This window comes from Dipodomys spectabilis, unplaced genomic scaffold, assembly GCF_019054845.1.
Source record: "Dipodomys spectabilis isolate Male_0828 unplaced genomic scaffold, ASM1905484v1 ptg000053l, whole genome shotgun sequence".
In the NCBI taxonomy this organism is placed as follows: domain Eukaryota; kingdom Metazoa; phylum Chordata; class Mammalia; order Rodentia; family Heteromyidae; genus Dipodomys; species Dipodomys spectabilis.
This window is the reverse complement of record NW_024870730.1, coordinates 12527874-12550169: the sequence shown is the minus strand read 5'-3', so window position 1 is coordinate 12550169 and position 22296 is coordinate 12527874. Positions and strand designations below refer to the sequence as shown.

At 39.8% G+C, this 22296-nt stretch overlaps 1 protein-coding gene across 2 annotated transcripts in view; it reads right to left on the bottom strand.

The window, feature by feature from the left end:
* Positions 1-20680, bottom strand: part of Mdn1 (midasin AAA ATPase 1) — a 156163-nt gene extending 135483 nt beyond the window's left edge. For both annotated transcript variants that reach the window (XM_042679510.1, XM_042679511.1), the window contains exons 1-8: positions 20493-20680; positions 11797-12023; positions 7487-7711; positions 6895-7002; positions 6627-6819; positions 3579-3821; positions 3237-3368; positions 944-1047 (exon numbers count right to left, since the gene is read on the bottom strand). In XM_042679510.1, coding sequence (XP_042535444.1) covers positions 944-1047; positions 3237-3368; positions 3579-3821; positions 6627-6819; positions 6895-7002; positions 7487-7711; positions 11797-12023; positions 20493-20630 — 1370 coding nt within the window. In that variant the 5' untranslated portion in view covers positions 20631-20680. The remainder of the gene's footprint in view (positions 1-943; positions 1048-3236; positions 3369-3578; positions 3822-6626; positions 6820-6894; positions 7003-7486; positions 7712-11796; positions 12024-20492) is intronic.
* Positions 20681-22296: the final 1616 nt, after the last annotated feature.

Sequence of the window (22296 nt, the reverse complement as noted above, 5' to 3'; positions counted from 1 at the left end):
TGCTTTTAGACCTGAGATTATTAAAAATTTCCAGAAAAAGGAGAAAGAATACATTAATTCTACATTATGGTCAAGCTACAGATACATTCATATTATAAGCCATTATAACCTCATCACAATTGTTCTGAAAGGAAGATGACATTTTTTTTTTTCAAATGGATAAGGAAAAGAAGGAAAGTAATGTGCCTTACTAACTCAACTAGACTACAAATCACATCTCAAAGCTGAATTCAAATTCTAGTATCAATTTTGTCTAGTATCTTTCCATGATGTCATGGGACTTCCTGGGAAATGCATGAATCTAGTAGGGAGGAACTTCATTATCTCTGTAAACACAATCAAGATCTACAAAAGTAAGAGTGGCTAGTAGTAAATAATTCTGTGGTAGAGTACCTGCCTACCAAGTCTGAGGCTCTGAGTTCAAACCTTAGCACTAGGACCACAAAAGTTAAAGATCTACAAAGGTGTTAAATAAAATGATCTAATTTTGATAGTGGAGATTTTAAGAACTTGAACTACACAGAAATAGACAAACAGTAAGAAATAAACTTGTTTTGCTATTATTGTAATATGTAGACAGACATATATTTAATTTGCTTAGTCTTTATTCCTTTGTTCATGCTTACATTCAGTGGTTTTTAAAAAACTGTTATCTACATGTTTACCATAATCATAGCCAGCATTAATTGGATACTTATTATGTAATAGCTCTTTAATGCCTTGTTACTTCATTTCATCTTCATAGACATCGTTAGAAATAAGCACCATCATCTTCAGGCAGGTAAGGTATTCAAAGGTACAGGTCAGTACTCAAACTCAGGGCTGGCAATAATCTTACCAATAGTTATTACGTATGAAAACAATATAAAATATTTTACACAGTCTTACTCATTTTCAAACAGAAAAAAAAAAACCTATCTTTTATTAAGATAATAACACATACCTCCGGGTTGCAAAAAACTGAAAGCCAGGAGCCACCTTCAAATAGTCACCTTGGCCAGGAATCAAAAGTTCTCTATTCTCCAAGAGAGGGATCAGCACAGAAACCTAAATCACAAAACCCATTCAGATACCACCACCATAAAGACAGAACTTAAGACAAAACAATCCTTTCTCAAAATGACAGAAACAGTTCTAGAAGAAACTCTAGTTCTCATTGTGCAAAATGGAGACAAATGTAAGCTGAGTTCAAATGCAAGTTGAGTCACCTACATTCAAGCACTCCATATTCACTGAGTGCTTACTGTAAACCAGAACCAACAAGACACAAGTATATGAACAAGACTGGAGTCTTATGGGAGGTGACAAGACATGCAAACGGCAATTATGAGCATCACAAAGTTGTTTGTGAAGATAGGCAAGGCTCTGAATCTGAACAGAGTGCTTTAAAAAGCAGGGTTATGGAATAAATTCAAAAGTTAAAAAAAAAACTTGCTGAGTCTTAAAAATATTAATTAGCCAAATATGGCATATATAATCTAAGCAAAATTAATTAAATACATAAAAGTTTATACATCTAGTAGTATGAGATGAGAAATTCTGTTATGGTAGGTAAAGGATGTAATCGTGTAGAAGTACAAAGATGGAAGGTTTAGATGGATGACAAAAAGTCTCTTGGCTAGGCTAAAAATTTGAAACCAAGTGGATATCAGGCTAAAAACGACATTTTTCAACTTTGTAGTAATATGTGCACTAATCTAACATGCGCACAATCAGGAAAAAAGAAGGTTAAAAAGACACTGGTTAGGAAACAAAAGCACAAGAGAAATATAATCAGAAGACCACTATTTAGATAGAGGAGATAAATACAGAAAGGGACATTAGCCTAAATGAGAGAAGATACATTTAGGTTCTGGCTTAGTAAATGAATGTCAGAAGAAGCTATTCTTAGAGTGGAAGAGAATCTACTTGAACATCTTGAACTGGCGCTATTATTTTTAAGACAGGGTGCTGGATACAACACTCACTTTGAGCTGAGGCTCAAACTCTTAGATTCAAGTGATCTAACTGCCTTAGCGCCCCCCCCCCCCCCCCCACTACTGTGCATGGCTTAAGTAGCTTTCTTTCTTAACTTGAATTAGGTAAGAGCTTACCATGGACTTCGCTGCCTGAACTGGCTTTGAGCCCAAATCCTCAGATCTCAGCTTGTTGAGTACACAAGATTACTGGTGTGAGCTCCCAGTGAATCTACCCTTTGAGCCACACTGCCCCGCCCCCCCTCCCCCAGCCAGACCAGCATTTGAAATTAGGGACCTCAAGCCATGTCTCTCCTTTCTGCACTTAAGATGATGGGATTATGGACATGGACTACCATACCTCAATTTAGGTTTTTCTCTGTGAACTTCTATTATCCCATGACTGCCAAACATTGGATATGAATTTTGTCTGATGCTTTTTGTTTTTTGGGGGGATGAGTTTATTTATATAGCTCAGGCTGGACTGAAATCCACTTTGTATCCTAGACTGGCCTAGAACTCTTCCTCTTCTCCTATCCTCCTAAGTGCTGGAATATTAGGTATGTAATTAGTAACACTGCACGGACACTTGACAAAGCAAAGATAATTAGGATAATTTCACAGGCACTGGTCTGTGAAAAAAAAAAGCCAGTAGATTCACTGGCGGCTCATACCTAAAATCCTACCTATTTAAGAGTTTGAGATCTAAGGATTTGGGCTCAAAGCTAGTTCAGGCTAGGAAGTCCAAGACCCTCTTACCTCCAATTAATCACCAGAAAACCCAAAGTGCCCTGTGGCTCAAAGTGGTAGAAAGCTAGCTTTGAGTAAAAAGGCTCAGAGACAGTGCCCAGGCCTGATGACCAATGCGCCCCCCCCCCCTCAAAAAAGAGAGAAAGCACAAGGCTGTGTATTTAAAGTCTAGTAAAGAAAAAAGAAAAAAAACAAGCAGGAGATGTGGAAAAAGGAGGCAAAGGGAAAAAATGAAAGAAGAAATAGAAGGAAAAACATTTTCAAGCCAAGAGCCAATGACTCACATCTATAATCCTAGTAATTTAGGAGGCTAAGGCCCAGAAAGTCAAGGTTCAAAGCTAGCCCAAGCAGAAAAGTCTGGTAGACTCTACCTGTAAATTACCCAGCAAAATACTGGTCAGGAAGCATAGCTCAGATGGTAGAACACATGAGTAATAAGCCAAGTGAGAGAGCAAGAGTTCAAATCCTAGAACCAGAGCCCACCCCCTCCAAAAAAAAATTCAGAGTCCACAATTTAACACTATGACATACCACATCTAAAGGGGCATAGTCAATGTCCTCCAGAAGAATCCAGTAACCCTTTGTGGCTGCCTGTGTCAGGGTGCCAGGCTGCCACACAAACTCTCCAGGAACATCTGTGCAACGATACATCCCCAACAGCATCTGTAAAAGCAATTCATGAAAGCACACACCTAAGTTGCTAAAGCTATATGCTTAAGTCTGTTAAACTTCAATAGGGAAAAAAGAGGTTCTTGGTTTATACAATTTGTCTCAAAAATGAGCAAGAACAATAACTATCTTCCATTAGCAGAAACATTTGAATACCAGTATGTACAAGCATGCCAACCACCAACACCTGCCATTCTTAATTACCTTACTATCAGTCTGGTCACCAAGCTGGACTTTGAGAAGCTGAGGAGGCTTTCTTCTACCTGTTATTGCAGCTAAGTATTCAACTAAGGAAGTTTTGCCACATCCAATTGGTCCTTCCAACAACACAGCATGATGAGAAGCCACTGCCATAGCTAAGGTCTGAAGATTTTTGCAGACAGATTCAACCAACACATACGACCGAAGGGCCAGTTTCTGCTCACGTGAAGAACTCCTATTATCCGCCTAAGACAACAAGTGAGAAATGTAAAGTATTTCAGTAAGTAACTCTGAAAGGACACAAGTTACTTCCTACAATGTTTCTATCGAGTTTATAGAAATCTTAATGAATAAATTAGTATTTAAGCTATCATAACAGGTAAGGATTAGAATTTTTCCTTTCACTTTTTGTTTGAGGAATGAGAAGTCAGATTTTTAAACAAATTTAAGAAAAATAGCTTCCAAAATTTAAGATGCTAGGACTAGAGGGGCTCAAATGATAGGATGTCTTGAGTTCAAATTCCACTACCATCTAAGGGGGAAAAAATTGGGGCAGGATGGTGGGGTGGGGTATAAGGAGACACTAAACCCTAAAGTTGGTGATTTTTATTTTCTTCCTCTCTCCATGTTCTAGGACTTCACATCTAGATTAAGACAGAGTTGGGGGCCTGTCTGGAGTGGTACCTATTAGCAAGTTTTGAGTCTTAGAGCCAGAACTGCAGTACTGAAAAAAAGAAAAAAACGTAGTAATATAGGGGCTGAGTATATAACTTAATGGTACAGTGTGTTCAGCATACACAAGACTCTGGGTTGGATCTTTAGCACAGGCACACAAACATACTCACCGCAGAGAAAAAAGAGGACACATGCCTTAATGAGATAATTATGGAAACAGACACTGAGGACACATTATTAAATTAGTAGATTCCCAAGACCCAGGTATACTGGTTAAATCCTTTTCTGCTTTTGTATTGCCTGACAAGGATCAAATCCGAAGATCTGAACATGCTTGATAAGCACTATGATAACTATAAGAGTTATATGCTCAGTCCTGAAGTCTCAGTCTCAGTCTCTGTCTTTTAGGAAATAAATACTAAGATAAATTGAAATTTGCTTCAAAATAATAAAGGAAACTATACAGAAATATGAAGGAAGCAAGTAGTAATGAACTGCTAAGTGACTGAAGTTGGGTGTAGGAATTAATCAACAATCTTTTCTACTTTGAATATATTTTCTATCTCAAAGTATGAATAATGCATGTAGTATGTTTAATGGGCTTCAGTTTCACAGGAAGTGAAAGTTCTAGAGACTAGTTGCACGAAAATGTGAACACTTATTAACTTAATCGTAATTAAGTTAATCGCAAATTATTACAATTAATTTTTAAATAATAAAGTAACATATATGGTGGTAGAAGATCTTTTGAAAAAAATGGAACAGCTAATGACTTTTCTATGGTGGTCTTTTTGTGCTAGAAATTACTGAGCTATACCCCCAGCCCTATTATAACAGCTTGTAATTTAAGAGGTTTTTAAAAGAGGCTGTAATTTCCCAAACATGGCTATGGTTTTACCCCTTTAAGATAAGGTGATGGATGTTCTTGAAATTTCCTCAGGGTTGTTGCTCTCAGTAATTTCATGGGAAGCATGTACATTCTGTGCTTCTTCCCTAGCAGCTATGTAGCTTCTGAACACCAGAATTACCATTACACTCAGAACCATTTACTATGTTAACTAAAGCTCCAAAACTAATATAATAGTGGTTACAGGATAGAGACATGGGATGAAAGGTGTAGGATTGACAGCAGTCATTGGACTATTGAAGTGCTGGTTTCTTGGTACTGGTTGTATAGACAGATATATTCAGTTCATAAGTAATCACTGCACTAAAAAACACATCCTTCATTTCCAGTACTGAGGATGGAACCCAGGAACTCACTGATGCTAAACAAGTCCTCTACCACTTGAGCTATACTCCCAACCCTATGTTTGTATTTTTAACAAAGGGTTCAAGAACTTTGCTGGAGCTGTTCTTAGGCACAAAATTCTCTCTTTGATCTTCCAGTCTCTGCTGTCCAAGAAGTGGATTACAGACGTGAACTATCATACTCAGCCCTAAAAACACTTTTGACAAGTATGTTTTCCTCTATTTATCTCCCTTTAATTTTCTTCCATTAACAAGCAAATATACTAGTCAGAAACTAATGGTTTAAGTGACCCAAGACGTGTTCCGAGAGAAGTGGGTGAATATTGTAGTGACAATTGAAGTAGTGATAACTGAAAAATGCTAAGGGAAAACAGACTGGCTCTTAATGGTTTTAAATGTATAATCTAAACTTTGAGCATAGAGTGGAGCCATATATATTCACATTCTAGCTTCCCACAAAATGGGCAAGGACAACATACTGACAGAAAAAGTGGTATGGAAGCTGGGCATGGTGCTGTCCCAAGGTAATTACAGTACTCAGGATGCTGAAGTAGTAGGATTGAGTTTAAAGCTACTTCCAAGATTTTATCTAAAATGTAGAGAAAAGAGCTAGAAGTTATATCTATGTGTAGCCTTACTTTTGGCACAAAACAGTACTAGTGCCTCCAGGCAAGTTATCTTGTTTTTGTATTATGTTAATAAAAGATAAAAGCATGTGCTACTTAACTTCATAGAGCTGTCCGTATCAAGCAAACAAAGAGATATACTAAAGTTTTTTTCTTCTGATTTGGATTGTTTTAGCATTGCTATGAATCAAATTCAGGGACTCTCACATACTGTTTCATCATGAGCTAGAGAATCTCTCTAAGTTGTTTTGGCTGGCCTCAAATAATCCATCTGACTTAGTCTAAGACTACACATATGCATCACCGTGCCCAACACAGGTTAAGGCATCATTAGTTTCTAACTTCATATTAAACAGAAACAAAGGGCATACTAAGGAAGAGGGCTCAAAGTGAATTTCCCCATGAACAGTTCTAAATACAGAGCAGAAATTCAGCAAACACAATATGACTAACACAGGATTCAGAGAGGGAGTGTACTCCCATACTAAGTCCAACATACCTGTTCACCAGAGGCTGGCAGCTGCCTCGGTAGCACCACACCACAGACAGCTGTCACCATAGAGGAGAGGTCGGCTGACACCACATGTCCTTGTAAATACTGTAGCTCATTCTCCTTACGCCAAAGGCAGGCTTGTGGATTGGCCAAAACTAAGGCTTTCTCTAAGTCTTGCAACTGGGCCTCTTCTAACAACCTGAGGGGAAAGAGTCTCATCAATTATTTTATAGCAGAAAAAGCTCACAGCTCGACCCAGGAAACTCTTGCTTACCTCAACCGGAAATGGATCAATTCATCACTATTAAAAATCTTCTTCAGGAAAGATAACTTGTGTTCTTCATTCATACAAGTGACTAAAGCCAGACAACTAGCTGTGTACCTGGAAAGATAAAAATAAGCAAATAAACACAGGTTATCTGTAGTTGACTACTAAGAAAACTAATCAATAAAAACAAAAAGAAACCTTGTTACAACCAAGTACTACAACTGGAGGCTTGGCTCAAGTGGCACCAGAAAAAAAAAAAAAAAAAAAAATGAGTATAAAGTAAAAATCAGGCACAATAAATTAACTTAGAAAACCATGAAATGGGGCTAGAAGTGTGCTCAGATGGTAGAGTGACAGCCAATGAGCAAAAGCATCAGATACCAAGTTTAAGTTCTGTCTTGGACCAAAAAATAAAATAAAATAAAATTTCACTCAAATCATTTCATTTTTCTCTGAAGTATGACTAATACTTTTAGGAACAAAAACAACAAATTTAAAATGTTTTCCTTGTCCTGTTCTCCCCAGACACAACTATATATAGTCCTCCATATCCCTCTCCACTAGTAAGCAGCACAGGAAAAGTCCAATAGCTACCCACCAGCGGACCAAGGTGTCATGGCTCCTGAGGAGAGGAACACAAACACTCCAGTCCCAGAGCTCCCGGAAAACAGACTGCTCTTGCTGTAGAAACTTGTAGGCTGCTTCCATTAGGTCCCGGAGTTTCATCCTCCTACGCCCGTAACGGACTGGATTAGCATCTGAACTCTCTAGGAAGAGTCTTTGAAAGACTGGGTAAGTGTCCTTGAAATATCGCAAGGCAAACCTTCAAGAAAAAAAAAAAATACCATTTTCATTGGTTAAAGCAATCATCCAAGTACACATACCTACACTTGAGACAAGAGAGCATATGTGTCATAAAGATGTGAGAATGTAGAGAATGCCCAAGCCACCAATTTAGGAACCAGTTTCATGGCATAAGATAGCTGACTCAGGTGCTACACGTAAGACCAGAGGGAATGACAATAAAAGGAGGAAAAATAAAGAAAAAAGAATGTTTATTACTGAAAATACACTCACGCCAACATTTATTGAATTCTCATTATCAGCTAAGTAATTTGTCAATACTTGGGAGATTCAAAACCAAGAGAAGATTCTTTTTGCAAGGAGGTTTCTATCAGGTAAAAAAAAAATCACTTACAGAAACAAATAGGGATAGAACTATAAAACAATAGTTGGTATTCAACGGAATCTTATGAGTTTAAAACAGAATGTTATCTAAGATATATTTATTCAACTGGAATGGTTACCAAAAAGAAATTATCTGCCAGGCACAGTGGCTTATGCTATAATCCAGGCTACTCAGGAAACTGAGATCTGACAGACTGACCGACAGACCAACACAGATATAGAAGCAAACACACACATATAGAAAAAAAAAAGACAATATAGAATATATGCCCTGAAAGAAAGAGGAGAGAGAAAGGAAGAAAGGGAGGAGGGGAAAAAAGAGGGGAATGAAGGAAAGAGGAAATGAGGTGGAAGGGCAAAGGAAAGGAAGGAAGAGAGGAAGAGAGGAAGACATGGAATGCGAGAAAGAAAGGAATCGAAGCATGTTCAACACTGAAATCCTCTTCATTTTCAATGCTCAATTTTCTTTTACAAAACTGCCAAACCTCTTATTTTCAAGAAGTTAATACTTAATTTTCTTCCTTTAAATGATTTCTCAGCTCCTTAAGATTTTGCTTGATACCTCTACTTTAGTACTTGATACACTGCACTGCACTGCTTACAAACTGTGGTTTGAGGTATACTTTAGTTGGGGACTCCTCCTTAGCTTACACATGTACCTGGGTTCAATCTTGGAACCAAAACAATCAATCAGCATCCAACAAATAAGCCCATAAATAAATGTTGAAAGAAAAAAATCAATTGTTTGTATATGCTTCTAGGTCTTTAAGTAGAGAAACTCACATGGTATGATTTAAATGAGCTTAAAATGAAGACCACCTGGAATGAATGACTGTATCCTACCAACAAAATATTAGGTAAAAGTGACCTTATATATTTTACATACCTGCAGAGATGGAAAATCTTTTCTCTGCCAAGGGCTACTTGGACTTTTTAACACCATTCATGGGCCATGTAAAATGATCACCACAGGCAGATGGCCTCACACAGCCATGAGAAGCATACAAAAAGCATGTCTGTCCTGATGTATGTGAAATGATTTTGCAGACCTCAGATTGCCCAGGGGCTGGAATCTCCCACCCCTACTGTACAGTGTTAATTTGAAATGTCAAATTAACCAGTTTCTTAAAACTAAAAATAAAAAACCCATTACATAACATCACCTATACATTATTTCTGCATTTATCATTTTTAGAACAAGGTAGAACAAATATATACTGCCTTGGAAAAATAAAAAGAAGAAAAAACAAGCAATTGCCTCATGCTAACTTAATATAGGAAAACAGCTATCTAGCTGTTTCTAGCACATCTATCACCTAAATAATTATCAAAAATAAATCTATAGCTTCTGCCATAAAGGTTTAGAACAAGTTGGGGGGAGTGTGCTAGCACACCTACAGAGTTAACTCCTCCTTAATCTCTGACCTCTGAAAGACATCATTTCCTCTTCCCTCATATGAGAACTAAAGATCACTTTTCCAAGTAAGTGAACACATACTTACTGCATCAATGATAAAATAATAATAAATCATATCAACAGTAGAACACTGGATATAAAAGCCATTCTCACTAGTATTCTCATTATTAAAACCAGAACTTTTCTCAACTTACAGACTTAGCAATTTTGATGTTTCTCTTGACTATTCTACACAAACCATATTTTACAATTAATTGTATTTTAACATATTTTACAATAACTGCAACTCCCTATGTGGTCTGAAACTCAAGATATGTCCCCTGCCTCTGCCTCCCAACAACTTGGGAGGAGTGCATCAATACACTCAACTCTTTACAGCACTTCTACTTTACCTGTTCAATTATTCCAATGAATAAATCTCATTCATCTAGTTGTAAACGCTGTAAGACTTCTGTCTTAGCAATTTTTGAAAGAATGTAGGACATTTTTCCAGACTCATCCTGATGGCAAGTATTTAAAAGAAACCAACGTTCAGCATGATGGTACATGCTTGAAACCCAGCACTGAGTAGGCACAGGCAGGAGGATAACCAGATCAATATCAGCCTAGACTGCACTGTGAAGTATTATTTCAAAATAAAAGCAAACAAAATAAAAACTTAAGGGCTGAGGTGCATAGCTCAAGTAGAGTACTTGCTTAGTAATTAGAAGGCTTTGAGTTCAAACCCAGGACTAGTAAAAAAAAGAAAAAAAGTAATAAAAAAATAATTAGCCTGGGCAGCTACCTTGAACATCACAAGCCAGAATATGATAAGAACACCTGCACATCCATGTTTACTACTGCACTATTCACCAAGATATGGAAACAGCCCAGATGTCACACAATAGATGAGTAGATCCAAAAAATGTACCTATATACAATGAAATTTTTTTTTTTTGGGTCCAGTCGTGGGGCCTGAACTCTGGACCTGGGCGCTGTCCCTCAGCTCTTCAGCTCAAGGCTAGCGCTCTACCACTTGAGCCACAGTGCTACTTTCGGCTTTTTTCTTTTTGCTTATGTGGTACTGAGGAATCGAACCCAGGGCCTCAGGCATGCAAGGCAAGTGTTCTACCACTGAGCCACCTTCCCCATACAATGAAATTTTTTTTTTTTTGCCGGTCATGGGGCCTGAACTCTGGGTCTGGGCGCTGTCCCTCAGCTCTTCAGCTCAAGGCTAGCGCTCTACCACTGGAGCCACAGCGCCACTTCTGGCTTTTTCTGTTTATGTGGTGCTGAGGAATCGAACCCAGGGCCTCATGCTTGCAAGGCATGCACTCTACCGCTGAGCTACCTTCCCAGCCCACAATGAAATTTTTATATAGCCATTAGAAAGAATAAAATAATGTCACTTGTAGGGAAATAGATGGAACTAGAACAAATAATGTTAAATGAGGTAGGCCAAGAGAGACAAATGGCACATGTTCTATCTTTTATGTGGAAATAACATCTAAAATGCACTGGGATATGACAAATTATACAGGATTCTATATTCTCTCACAGTGAGACCAAAAGAGGATACTCTTAGGAGAGAAATGTAAGGTGAAATGCCTAAGTACCCCTTCATAATTATATCAAATAATACACACATTGAAATGAACCCCAAAATATGGAAAAAAAGACTTTTTTTAGTTTTTAGCTTCTGATGATTCAACAGGTGGTGTATACAAGTATGGTGTAGTACCTTATATATGGTATACATCTTTGAGAGTGTGGTGGGAAGGGCACAGAACTCCAGGAAAAGGATGAAAAAGTATAGCAGTGGAGCTAACTGGACATTGATGAAAATGAAATATACAACTCAAGGGTGGAGACAGGGAGGGAATGGAAGAGAATGAGGGAATAGAAGACACTACACCAAAGAAAATGTACTCGTTATCTCAATCATGTAATTGTAATCCCTCTGTACGTCACCTTTATAATAATAAACTAAATTAATTAAAAAGAAATTAGTAAAACCCTCTCTGAACTAGGGAGATAAATGAAATTACACTGTGATTATTTTTATAATAATTTCTACTCATCTCTTTTTGTATTTCCCTTCTAAGGTTGGACTCTAAGTAGAAAGAGAGAAGGGATTTGGTTTATATTATTGAGACAAGGTATCTAAGATGGTCAGACTGCTCTGAAACTGAAGATCATCCTATGTCTACCTAGGATTAGAGTGCTGGGTTAAAAGGCATGAACTACCACATCAAGCTTGAGAGAAGACTTTAACCATCTTCAAGAGAAATAAATGTGAATATGTAAATAAAACTGCTACTCACGGGAGTACATCAGGATGGTTACCAACGAGTTTGCTCATGGATACACAGAGACGTTCATGCAGATCATGATTGACTTGGCCTCCAGTTTTAATGGCTTCAGCATTCCTTTCTAGCAAATCCAAAAGGAGAGGGCGCAGCTGGCGGCCAATCAATACAGTACAGTCCTTATCCAGGAATAACTCTGCTAAAGTATTCAGGATACTCTGGCGATCTTGAATTGTCCACACCTGAGAAAAGTAACAACAAAATGACTATGTAAATAATATTCATTTGCACTGCTGGGAAGACTGGAGAAGAGTTCTGGCTAAAAATCAAAATATTTCACTTTTTCTGGGTACCTACCATGGCAGCAGCTACATTGGCCACATAAGGCTTCTTTGAGAGCTTTCCTGGCTTATTATTTGAGCTTACATAATTTTCCTTCACCTCACAAACTTTCTTTTAACATAGTTTGTGATATAAATTGGTTAGAAATTAATCTTTTCACCTTTTACAACTGAAAAGTATCCGTATTTTTTATTTCTGAAAGATCTTTTTACCACTAGAAACAAAACTAGACTTATAGACTTGAGGGATTTATTTCAAAGATACTGTTCCATTGTGTTATTTCTGATAAAAAGTCTGCAGTTATTTTAATCTTTGCTCCTCTATGTCTTTTTTTCTCCTCATGCCCATACTGCTTGAACTCAGAGCCTCAGTTCTCTCCCTTAGCATTTTTGTGCAAGACTGCTACTATACCTTTTGAGCCACAGCTCCACTTCTGGCTTTTTGCTGGTTAACTGGAAATAGGATACTCACAGATTTTTTTTGCCCAGGCTGGCATTGAACTGAGATTCTCAAATCTCAGCCTAAGCCACCAGTGCCCATCCTCTAGCAGTTTTTTTTTTTTTTTTTTGGGGGGGGAAGGGGGATCCGGTCGTGAGGCCTGAACTCTGGGCCTGGGTGCTGTCCCTCAGCTCTTAAGCTCAAGGCTAGCGCTCTACCACTTGGGATTACAGCAATCAGCACCAGGCAGTTACGTTTGTTTTTGAGGCGAGGGCTGGCTATGTATTAATGACTTGGCCTTGAACTTGCATCCTTCTACCTAAACTTCCCAAGTGCTGGTATTATATACAAGCAGACACTATCACATACTTCATTTCACATAGATTACGATATGGCATAGTGTGTTTTACATTCATCCTGCTTATGATTCTTACCTTTTGTGATCTGTGGAACCTGATAATTATGTTTCACCAAATTAAAAAACAATAAGGATAGTATTCTTCATGTATTTTAATGCTTATTTCTTCTATTACCTCCTCCTGGAACTCCAACTATGCATAAAGCAGACTACTTAGTAATGTCCAACAGATCGCTGAATATTAGCCAGCTTTCACCCCGCTCCATTCCAATCTGGGCAATTTATACTGACCCATGTTCTAGTTCAATCATCTTTTCTTCTGAATTAAACAATTTTCTACAAAGCCTAGTCATTCATTATAGGCATATTTTTTAGTTTTACTTGAATTTCCATAGGTTAAATTTCTACCATTGTACTTGTGTTTCTTCTAAGTCCTTGAACATGTATGTAATCACTTTGTTATTTTATAATCTGTTTAAGTTTACTGGTTGTCTTCCTAGTAACAGGCCTTTTAAAGAAATCTGGTAATTTTTAATTAACAGCAATAGATTAACTGTATTATATAGTTTTTCTTTATTCTAGTAGGCAATTAATCTACTTGCAAGTCAGCTTGATTCTCTCAGTTGACAGCAAATTTCTAGAAAGGCACTAATTCTAGGACAGATGAAATACCCACTTTTACAGCGTGTCTCTTCTGGTTTCTACATTGGTTGTCCTGGTATTTGACCTGGTCTTTTTACTTTTACTCCAGACAGTTGAGTATCTCCTACCTACACAAACTCCTACACTTACATATTCTTCCTATTTTCATATTCAGCCAAGTATGTTCAAGATGCTGTATTTCTAGAGTTATTTCCTCTACTCTAATCTGTCTTCTCAGCTGGGTTCTCTCCCCCCTGAGCAAGGGTCCAGTAGATAATTATAGGATAACTGCAGAGGTAAACCCTATTTCCCTTTTCAGGGAGGGCAGATCTAAGCTGCTTTTCATCCAATCTTTGAAATAGTTTCATATATTTTATCCCATTTTTCTAATTGTTTATGGCAACAAAATTAATCCCAGTTATTCTATCATAGCCAAAAAGGGATATATTTGACTTTTTAATCTTACAGCTCTAAGTCAATCTCTTAATATACATACTTATAGATTTACAAATCAATATGCCTATAAATTATATGTATAAGTATATTTATATATAAATGTATATAAGAGTTGGAATATTGCTTTGTTACAACACTTATTAGCATTTGTGAGTTACATGCTAGTAATATATAGAAAGTCAGAAATATTTGTAACATTTTTCATCCTTACACATTTGTAAAGGGTACACAAAAAGAAAATAAAGTTGTGATGTTTGACTTAAAATTTTTGCATTTACGACACTATACAAGGGGCTGGGAAGGTAGAGCGCTTGCTTTGTATGCATGAGGCCCTGGGTTCGATTCCTCAGCACCACATAACCAGAAAAAAAAAAGCTGGAAGTGGCGATATGGCTCAAGTGGTAGAGTGCTAGCCTTGAGCTGAAGAGCTGAGGGACAGCGCCCAGGCCCAGAGTTCAGGCCCATGACTGGACCCCCCAACCCCCAAAAAAGATACAAGCATACCCACAAAACCATTCTGCTTTCTAGTTTCAGTATTCAATAAATTACCCCCAAATACTCAAATAATAAGACAGGCTTTGTGCTTGATGATTCTGCCCAGCTATTGATTAGTTGAAATTTTCTAAATTTTGTGATTTTTATCTTTGTACAATTATTTAGTTACATTTAAGTATTTTAAGCTGAAGAGATAATACCTAAACTTCCGTATAAAACAAGCAAGAATGCCAAAATTTTTTCCTGATTCTAATTATTTTCATAACAGAACAAAACTGTTTCCATTACAGGAGAAACTAAGTTAAAAATCACCCTAGAGCGTCACAATATGCTGAAAAACGCAAAGGTTTTCAAAGCTATCTTCTACTAAAAAAAAAAACAAAAAACAAAAGAAAACACCTAAGTCTGGGAGTAGAGCTATCTGTATTAAACATTTTCTACCTAACTCAGACACTAGAGCTACCCCTCTTAAATCAAGAATGTTTTCCTAGACAAGGTTAACTGCAAAGCACTCTTCCAGAACAGACAGAAAAAGTTTTAATTGAAGGAGAGACACAAGGAGATGCTTTCTAAGAAAAGGCAATGCAAAGCTAGAGGCCAGAAGTAACAAAGGATGACAGACAACAGCAGCACTGGGGGTGACTCCAGTTACATGGTCATTCCAATAAATTAGACAAGGCACAGTTTCTTTCTTTATCTTGTAATACTGATATATTAGGCTGTATAATTCTTTGTTGTGGGTTGTTGTCATGTGTATTACAGTATGCTTAGCAAACTCACTGGCCACCATGCACTAGGTATTACAAGCATACCTACCCTGACTAATTATCCTGCATCAAAATGTCTCCAGTTTAGCCTAAGGGCAAAACTGTCCAATCTCTACCACACAAGGACTATTGGACTGGTGAAGCATAAAAATAAAACCAATTGTAATACAGGCCAGACAAAATAGTGGGGCACTGTAATCACAGTGCTCAGAAGGCTGAGGGAGAACTGCAAGTTGAAGACCAGCCTGGACTACATACAGGGACCTCTTAAAAAAGTATTTTGGTGAGCTGGAGTGTAGCTCAGTGGAACACTTGTCTAGCACGTACAGAACACACAATCTGGCCAGCTGGGAATATAGTTTAGTGGACAGTACCCCAGATTTAAGTCTCAACATGGGGGGGGGGAGACACTGAAGAAAGAAAGAAAATGGTATATGAAGTGAGTTTTTGCTTTTACTGTTGTCTTTAATTTTTTTTTTTTAAGTGCCAATCTTGGGGCTTAAACTTAGGGCCTGGGCACTGTCCCTAAACCTTTTTGTTCAAGGCTAGTATATTACTTGAGTCATAGCTTCAATTCCAGCCTCTCTTAGATGGTTAATTGGAGATAAATGTCTCACAGGCTTTCTGGTCTGGCTTTAACTGCAATCCTCAGATCTCACCCAGGAGGTGAACAGCTAGGATTTTAGGAGTAACCTATCAGGGCTGAAAGTTTTGTTTTTTATTTTTTTTTATTTTTTCAGTGCTGGGGAAATTAAGCAAGCCTAAGTTCTCCTATATCCTGGGCACTGCTCTCTACTCCTAGCTATATACCTCAGCCCCTGATCATAAGCCACTTTTGAAAGCTACAATTTTGATTCTGGAATCAATGGAGAAGTTTATATGAAATAATTTGTCTTACTAATAATCTAAATGACCAGAACAGGGAATCTGGAAAAAAGAGCTATGTTAGCAGTTGCTGGAAGTGGAGTATAAAACAACTTGAGAAGGATAGCTAGAATATAGGAGTGTCTAAAAAAAAAAAAAAGACTTAAATGATCATTAAGAGAAACCAGAGTTTGAGAGTTGCCTTTGAAAGTAATAAAAATGTTCAAAATTTGCGGGCGCCATTGGTTCATGCCTATAATCTTAGCTACTCAGGAGATTGGACTAAGCCAGCCAAGGCAGGAAAGTCTGGGACAGTCTTATTTCCAACTAAGCTCCAAAAAAGCTGGAAGTAGACTTGTAGTTCAAGTGGTAGAGTCCTACCCTCAAGCAAAAGAGCTCAAGGACAGCATCAAGGCCCTGAATTCAAGCCCCAGGGCTTGAACAATCACACACAAATGAACAAACGAACACACAAAAGAACGAACACACACACACACAGTTTGAAATTTGACTATGGAACACTTACATATATGAATATAGCAAAAAATCTCAGAACTACACTCATAAATGGATGAACTATATGACAGGAAAACAGTTCACAATAAAGCTGTTTTTAAAATAAAAGACCCCTTTCCAGCATGTGGGGCTTTACTAAATTTGATCACTAGCACTGGGAAAAATTAAAAAAATAATTAAAACTGTGTATGGTAAGATATATTCCTTTAGTTCTAGCCTGTAGGCTGAGGAAAGATTACTTAAGCCCAGGGTTCAAGCCCAGCTTGGACCTGGTATCAAAAATGGTAATATAATGGGGCTGGGAAGGTGGCTCAGCACCATATAAGCAAAAAGAAAAAAAGCTGGAAGTGGCACTGTGGCTCAAGTGGTAGAGCGCTAGCCTTGAGCTGAAGAGCTGAGGGACCGCGCCCAGGCCCAGAGTTCAGGCCCCACGACCGGACCCAAAAAAAAAACAAGGTAATATAAATAACTCAGTAGAATATGGCTCAGTGGTAGAGAGCTTGCCTAGTATGTGTGAGGATCTAGGCTGAATCTCAGCCTTGCGCACGCGCGCGTGCGCGCACACACGCTCGCACACACACACACAATTGTTACAGCTCATTTTTACTGATATAACAGCCTTATTTTCAGCAATAATGGCAAGCACTTCTATAGTCAGCACTTAACAGGTCCTATGCATTTGGTCTTACTAGCAACCCACAAATTAGATTCTCATCTCCATGTACAGACAACAAAATCACAGGGAAAGGATCAGGGCAAGGTAACAAAACTATTAGTGTAACACGTGATTCTTGTCAGAAACTGGGCCCAGTGGTGATTTTGGCAATACTGGGAATTAAATGTTAGAACACTTTAGGCAAGCACTGAGTGTTGGCTTTTAACTATTACATGTAACTTTTTACAGCTAAAATGTGGAATATATATTTAATAAAGAAAGTGAAACTTGCTAGGCAAAGAGACAGACACTCTATAATCTTAGGCAGGGCTACTTTGTGAGACAAAGCCTGAAGAAAAAAACAAACAAATACAGATTTCATTTGCCTTAGGGCACAAAAGCAATAGTGAAAGAAAATGGATTTAAGATAAGGAAACTAAGTGCTGAAGTATTGTAATAAGCTCTTTGCAAACATAATGGAAGACTGAAGAGATGAAGGTGGTAATAATAGTAGTAAGAATAGGAGACAGAGAGAGAGACAGACTTAATACTTTGGAAGTAATCGCAGGAGGCACTGGCTACATCAGAAGAAAAAGGAATGTAAAGAGCTAAGAAAGGGGTAGGTTTTAGCTCTCTGGTTCAGTATGAGGCCCAAGGCACAATCCCCTGAAACCCTACCTCCACTACCCAAAAAACTGATGATTCTTCCAGACAAGGTAGAGTTATCTGCTAAGATAAACACAATAGAAAGCACAGGCCTAAAAAAATTCTTCAGATCTCAAATGCCAAAGCAAAAAAAAAAAAAAAAAAATGCTTCAATTGTTTACTAATTTCATATATGTATTTAATGCATAAATACATATGTATTATGAATATATATTTACAAAAATGGAGAAAGAACTGTAATATAAGTCAGGTGCTAGTGGCTCACTTCTGTAATCTTAGCTATTCAGGAGGCTGAGATCTAAGGATTGTAGTTTGAAGACTGCTCTGGCAAGAAAGTCCATCCAAAAGATTCCCATCCCTAGGAATCACCAAAAAACTGGAAGTGGAGCTGTAGTTCAAATGTGGTTCAAGTGGAAAAGCTAAGGAACACCACTCAGGCTCAGAGTTCAAGCCCTAGAACTGACATCTGTACATGTGTATGAACACACACACAGAATTGTGTATATAATTAATCCAGTCAAAGACTTTAAATTATTTACAAAGTGAGCTGTGTTCAGTGGCAGATCACACTGCTTGCTACTCAGGAGACTTGAGATTCAGAGGATCTCTATTTGAAGACAGCTTGGGGGTGGGGATGAAGAGTATGAATCTCCAAAATAATCTGGGGAAGAAAAAAAAGCCAGTTTGGCAGTCTGGAGACATGACTCAAGAGGTAGATCACCACCAGACAGCTGGGTGAATGCAAAACTTTGAGTTCAGACCTAGGTAGGGAAGACAGGAAGGTGAGAAGTGAGGCAAAAAAGAAAGAAAGAAAGAAAAGCAGTAATTCCTTAATTCAACTGAACTTACTAGTTTGGCAGCTTTACTACAGTCATTCCTATGCATCAATGTCTTTCTCATTCAAATCTTTACTAATAAAAGGCTATTCCTATCCGATTCCCAAAACATCAACATTGGGGCTGGGAAGGTGGCTCAGTAGTAGAGTGCTTGCCTTGCATGCATGAGGCCCTGGGTTTGATTTCTCAGCACCACATAGAAAAAAGACGGAAGTGGTGCTGTGGCTCAAGTGGTAGAGTGCTAGCCTTGAGCTGAAGAGCTGAGGGACAGCGCCCATGCCCAGAGTTCAGGCCCAGGGACAGGGCCAAAAAACAAAACAAAACAAAACCAAAACATCAACATCAACTTTTCCCCCCTTGGGTGTGGAGAATCGAACTAAGGGGCTCATGCATGATAAATGTGCTTTACCTCACAGCAACGTTCCCAGTGCCATAAGCATTAATTACTGGGGTAGAGAATCATTAAGTTTCCTTAAGCTCACCCATAAACTTTCACCTCATAACTTGTGATCTAAAGTATAAGGTCACTTATAAACATTCCCAGAAACAAAACACACTTCAAGTTCAACTAAGCCAATTACCTCTGAAAAACTGTTTTTTAAATAGACACCCCAAGGGTGTTACTGATACCTTCTCCACAGCCCAGGGGCCAGAAATACAGAAGATAAAGTCAATTCTTTATTTCTCACGTCCAATTTATTATCTCCTCTTGCCTGGGCGTGTCATTCAGTGGCGGAAGTAGCTAGAGGGTAGGGATTTAATCCCCAACACACACACTCATCTCCAAAGAAAAAGCAAAAAAAAAAACAGAAAAGTCAAGGTTTTGCCTGTGAGATTTGTGTTGCTCCAAATCAAGTCCCTTTGTCTGTCACTCAATAGACTGCTGTGATTCCTAAGCAATGGAATACACATGTAGGTCATGCACTTGTGATTGAATGAGTTATATCAAAATTTAAAAAACACACTTTCTACTACCTCCAGAGGCTTGCCAGACAACTGGACGAGGGTTAGCATAGACTGGGAAACGAAAATGCAACGCGAAAAGATTCTAACGTGGGTCCTTAAAGGGGAGAATCGATGAGAAGTCAATTCTCCCAGAATAATCCAGTTCGTCTCCTTTTAAAGCCTACGGCTTGGTCCAAGTGAGCAACACATGAGCGGGTCTAGCTTTTTCCTGCAGTTGTTTTGCGTGCTTGTGAACGGAAAAGTCCCCTCCAGGGAGACACCGTAACTCATTTCTTTCGCTCTCTGCTTAGGGCCGCCCCCACGGTGACTTGCACAGCGTAGGAACGCGATGAGCACGCGTCAGAGCCACGCTGAAGGGACCGGGCAAAACACATTTGCCAAGCGAACCGGGGTGTGTGGCCCACGCAGTCGGGTAAACGGGAACGGCCCCGCTGCAGCCTCGACGTCAGGAAAGCCGGCTTCCATTCCTTCTAGAAGGGCCCGCAGGCCACCTCAGCGCGGGCGCGGCCGAGGGGGCGAGGGGAGCGGCCGCCCCCCACCAGCAAACCCAAAGGCGACTTCCGGCCACCTGCGCGGCGCCGGCGCCACCAGCCGCCCCGCGGAGGGGCCAAGTGACCAGAGGCCTCCTCCTACGCCCCTGCAAAGGGGCACGTCCCCGCGGAGCGGCGCCCCGGGCCTGTCTAGAACTTTCTCTCTCCCTCTCTCCTCACCGGCTTGGCCAAGAACCGACCCAGCTCGCTACGGCTCTTCTCGTTCTTGGCGGCGATTAGCCGCAGCGGCGCGGCCGCGACGTCCAGTAAGAAGTGCTCCATGGCTCCGGGGTCTCCGTCCCGGTGATCCACAGGCATCCGCTGCTCCGCGCTCAGAGCCGCCGAGCAGCCGAGGCTCCCACGCCCGAGCGCCGGACTACGCCCCCGGGGAAAGTGGCCGCCGAAAGCCGGCGAGCTGCAGCACACGTGGTGAAGCCCACGGGCCTGCGCGTCATCAGCCCGCGGCGGCGGCGACTCCGAGCACCGTCGGCCCCGCCCCCGCGCTGGCGGAAGCCCCACGTCACGGCTGCGCCGGCTCTAGGAGCGGAAGTGGCTTTCGGAGCTCTTCTGCGCGAGTTCGGAGTGCTCTCCGAAAGCGTGAGAAGGGCGGAGACGGAAGGTTCCGCTGGCGTGGGGGCGACGGAAGGAGGCTCAGCGGCGTCTTCCACGCCCACAGGTGGACCAGCCGCGCAAGACGAGCACTTTGGACCTCCTACGACTCTAACGGAAACTAGCCCCCTGACCAACACAGCTCTGAAGCATGGGGGGGGGGGGGGGGGTAAGGGCGGAGTCGGTCGTGGTGCTGTTGCTCTACCACGTGACCCACAGCTCCACTTCTTGGAGTAAGAGTGTCAGGACTTTCCTGCCTGGGCTGGCTTTGAACTGTGGTCCCCGGGTCTCAGCTTCTGTGTACATCGTCCTTTCATCTCTCCCTCAGCCTCCTCCTTCGCTCCCCCTGCCCGAGGGAAGAGGGGGAAACTCAAAAAGTAACGGGAGAAAAAATTATAATTATGTACAAAACAAAAAAGAACAAAACTTTGGCCACGGGTGTAACTCAGAGGCAGAGTTCTTGCCTAATACATGTGTTTCTGAGTTCGGGTCCCGAGCTTAAAAAAAAAAAAAAAGTTTAATACTAACGCTAAAAGTTGGAAACTGGCTGGAGAATTATTAACAATCTAGAATTTATTACCCTAACTATCGTGGCATTTTTAAAAGAAGTCAAAGGCCTCGAAAAAGTAATCTTGGCTCGGTGGTAGTGGGCTGAATAGCCTCTGTGCGGTCCTGGGTTCAATCCCAAGCCAAAAAGCCCAATGGAATACTAGTTATGTACTTACAAATAATTATAATGCACCCTTACACTTATTCTCATGAATCTGCAAAGAGGTTCGTTCCTCTTATTGTAAGAGTGTATAAAACAAGAGTATAACACATGGGCTCTAAGTAAAAGAATCATCAGGTAACAGTTGAGGGAAATAAATTCCAATACTTTCATCTGAGTAAGAGCAATATTAACAATTCTGGGCTTACACTTAACTATCCACAGAGATGAAGGAGCAGGGGTGGAGGATGCTCAAGATCCAACCCAGGCACTCGCTTATACTAGGAAAGTTCCGCTGACCAGTAGTCCAGCCCAAGGACAATTTGTTTTTCAGCTTTCCTGCTCCACTCTCAAAACCTATGGAGTTGCAGGCAGGCATAAAATTCAATGCATATCCAACACCACCAAGAAAACAAAGAGTAGGGTTTGGAGGGATGTAGAATGTTAAAAGGGGTGACATGAAGATCAAGATGAATTCTACTCATAAACTGCTTTGATGAATGGCAATTCCTTTGAGCAACTAAAAAATATATATTTTAAAGAAATTCCACGTGTGCCTCTAATCTTTATTTTAGAGACAAGGTCTTGCTATGTTGCTCAAGCTAGCCTGACTCTTAATGCTTCCTCAGCCCCTGAAGTGCTGGAATTGTAGGTTTGCATTATCAG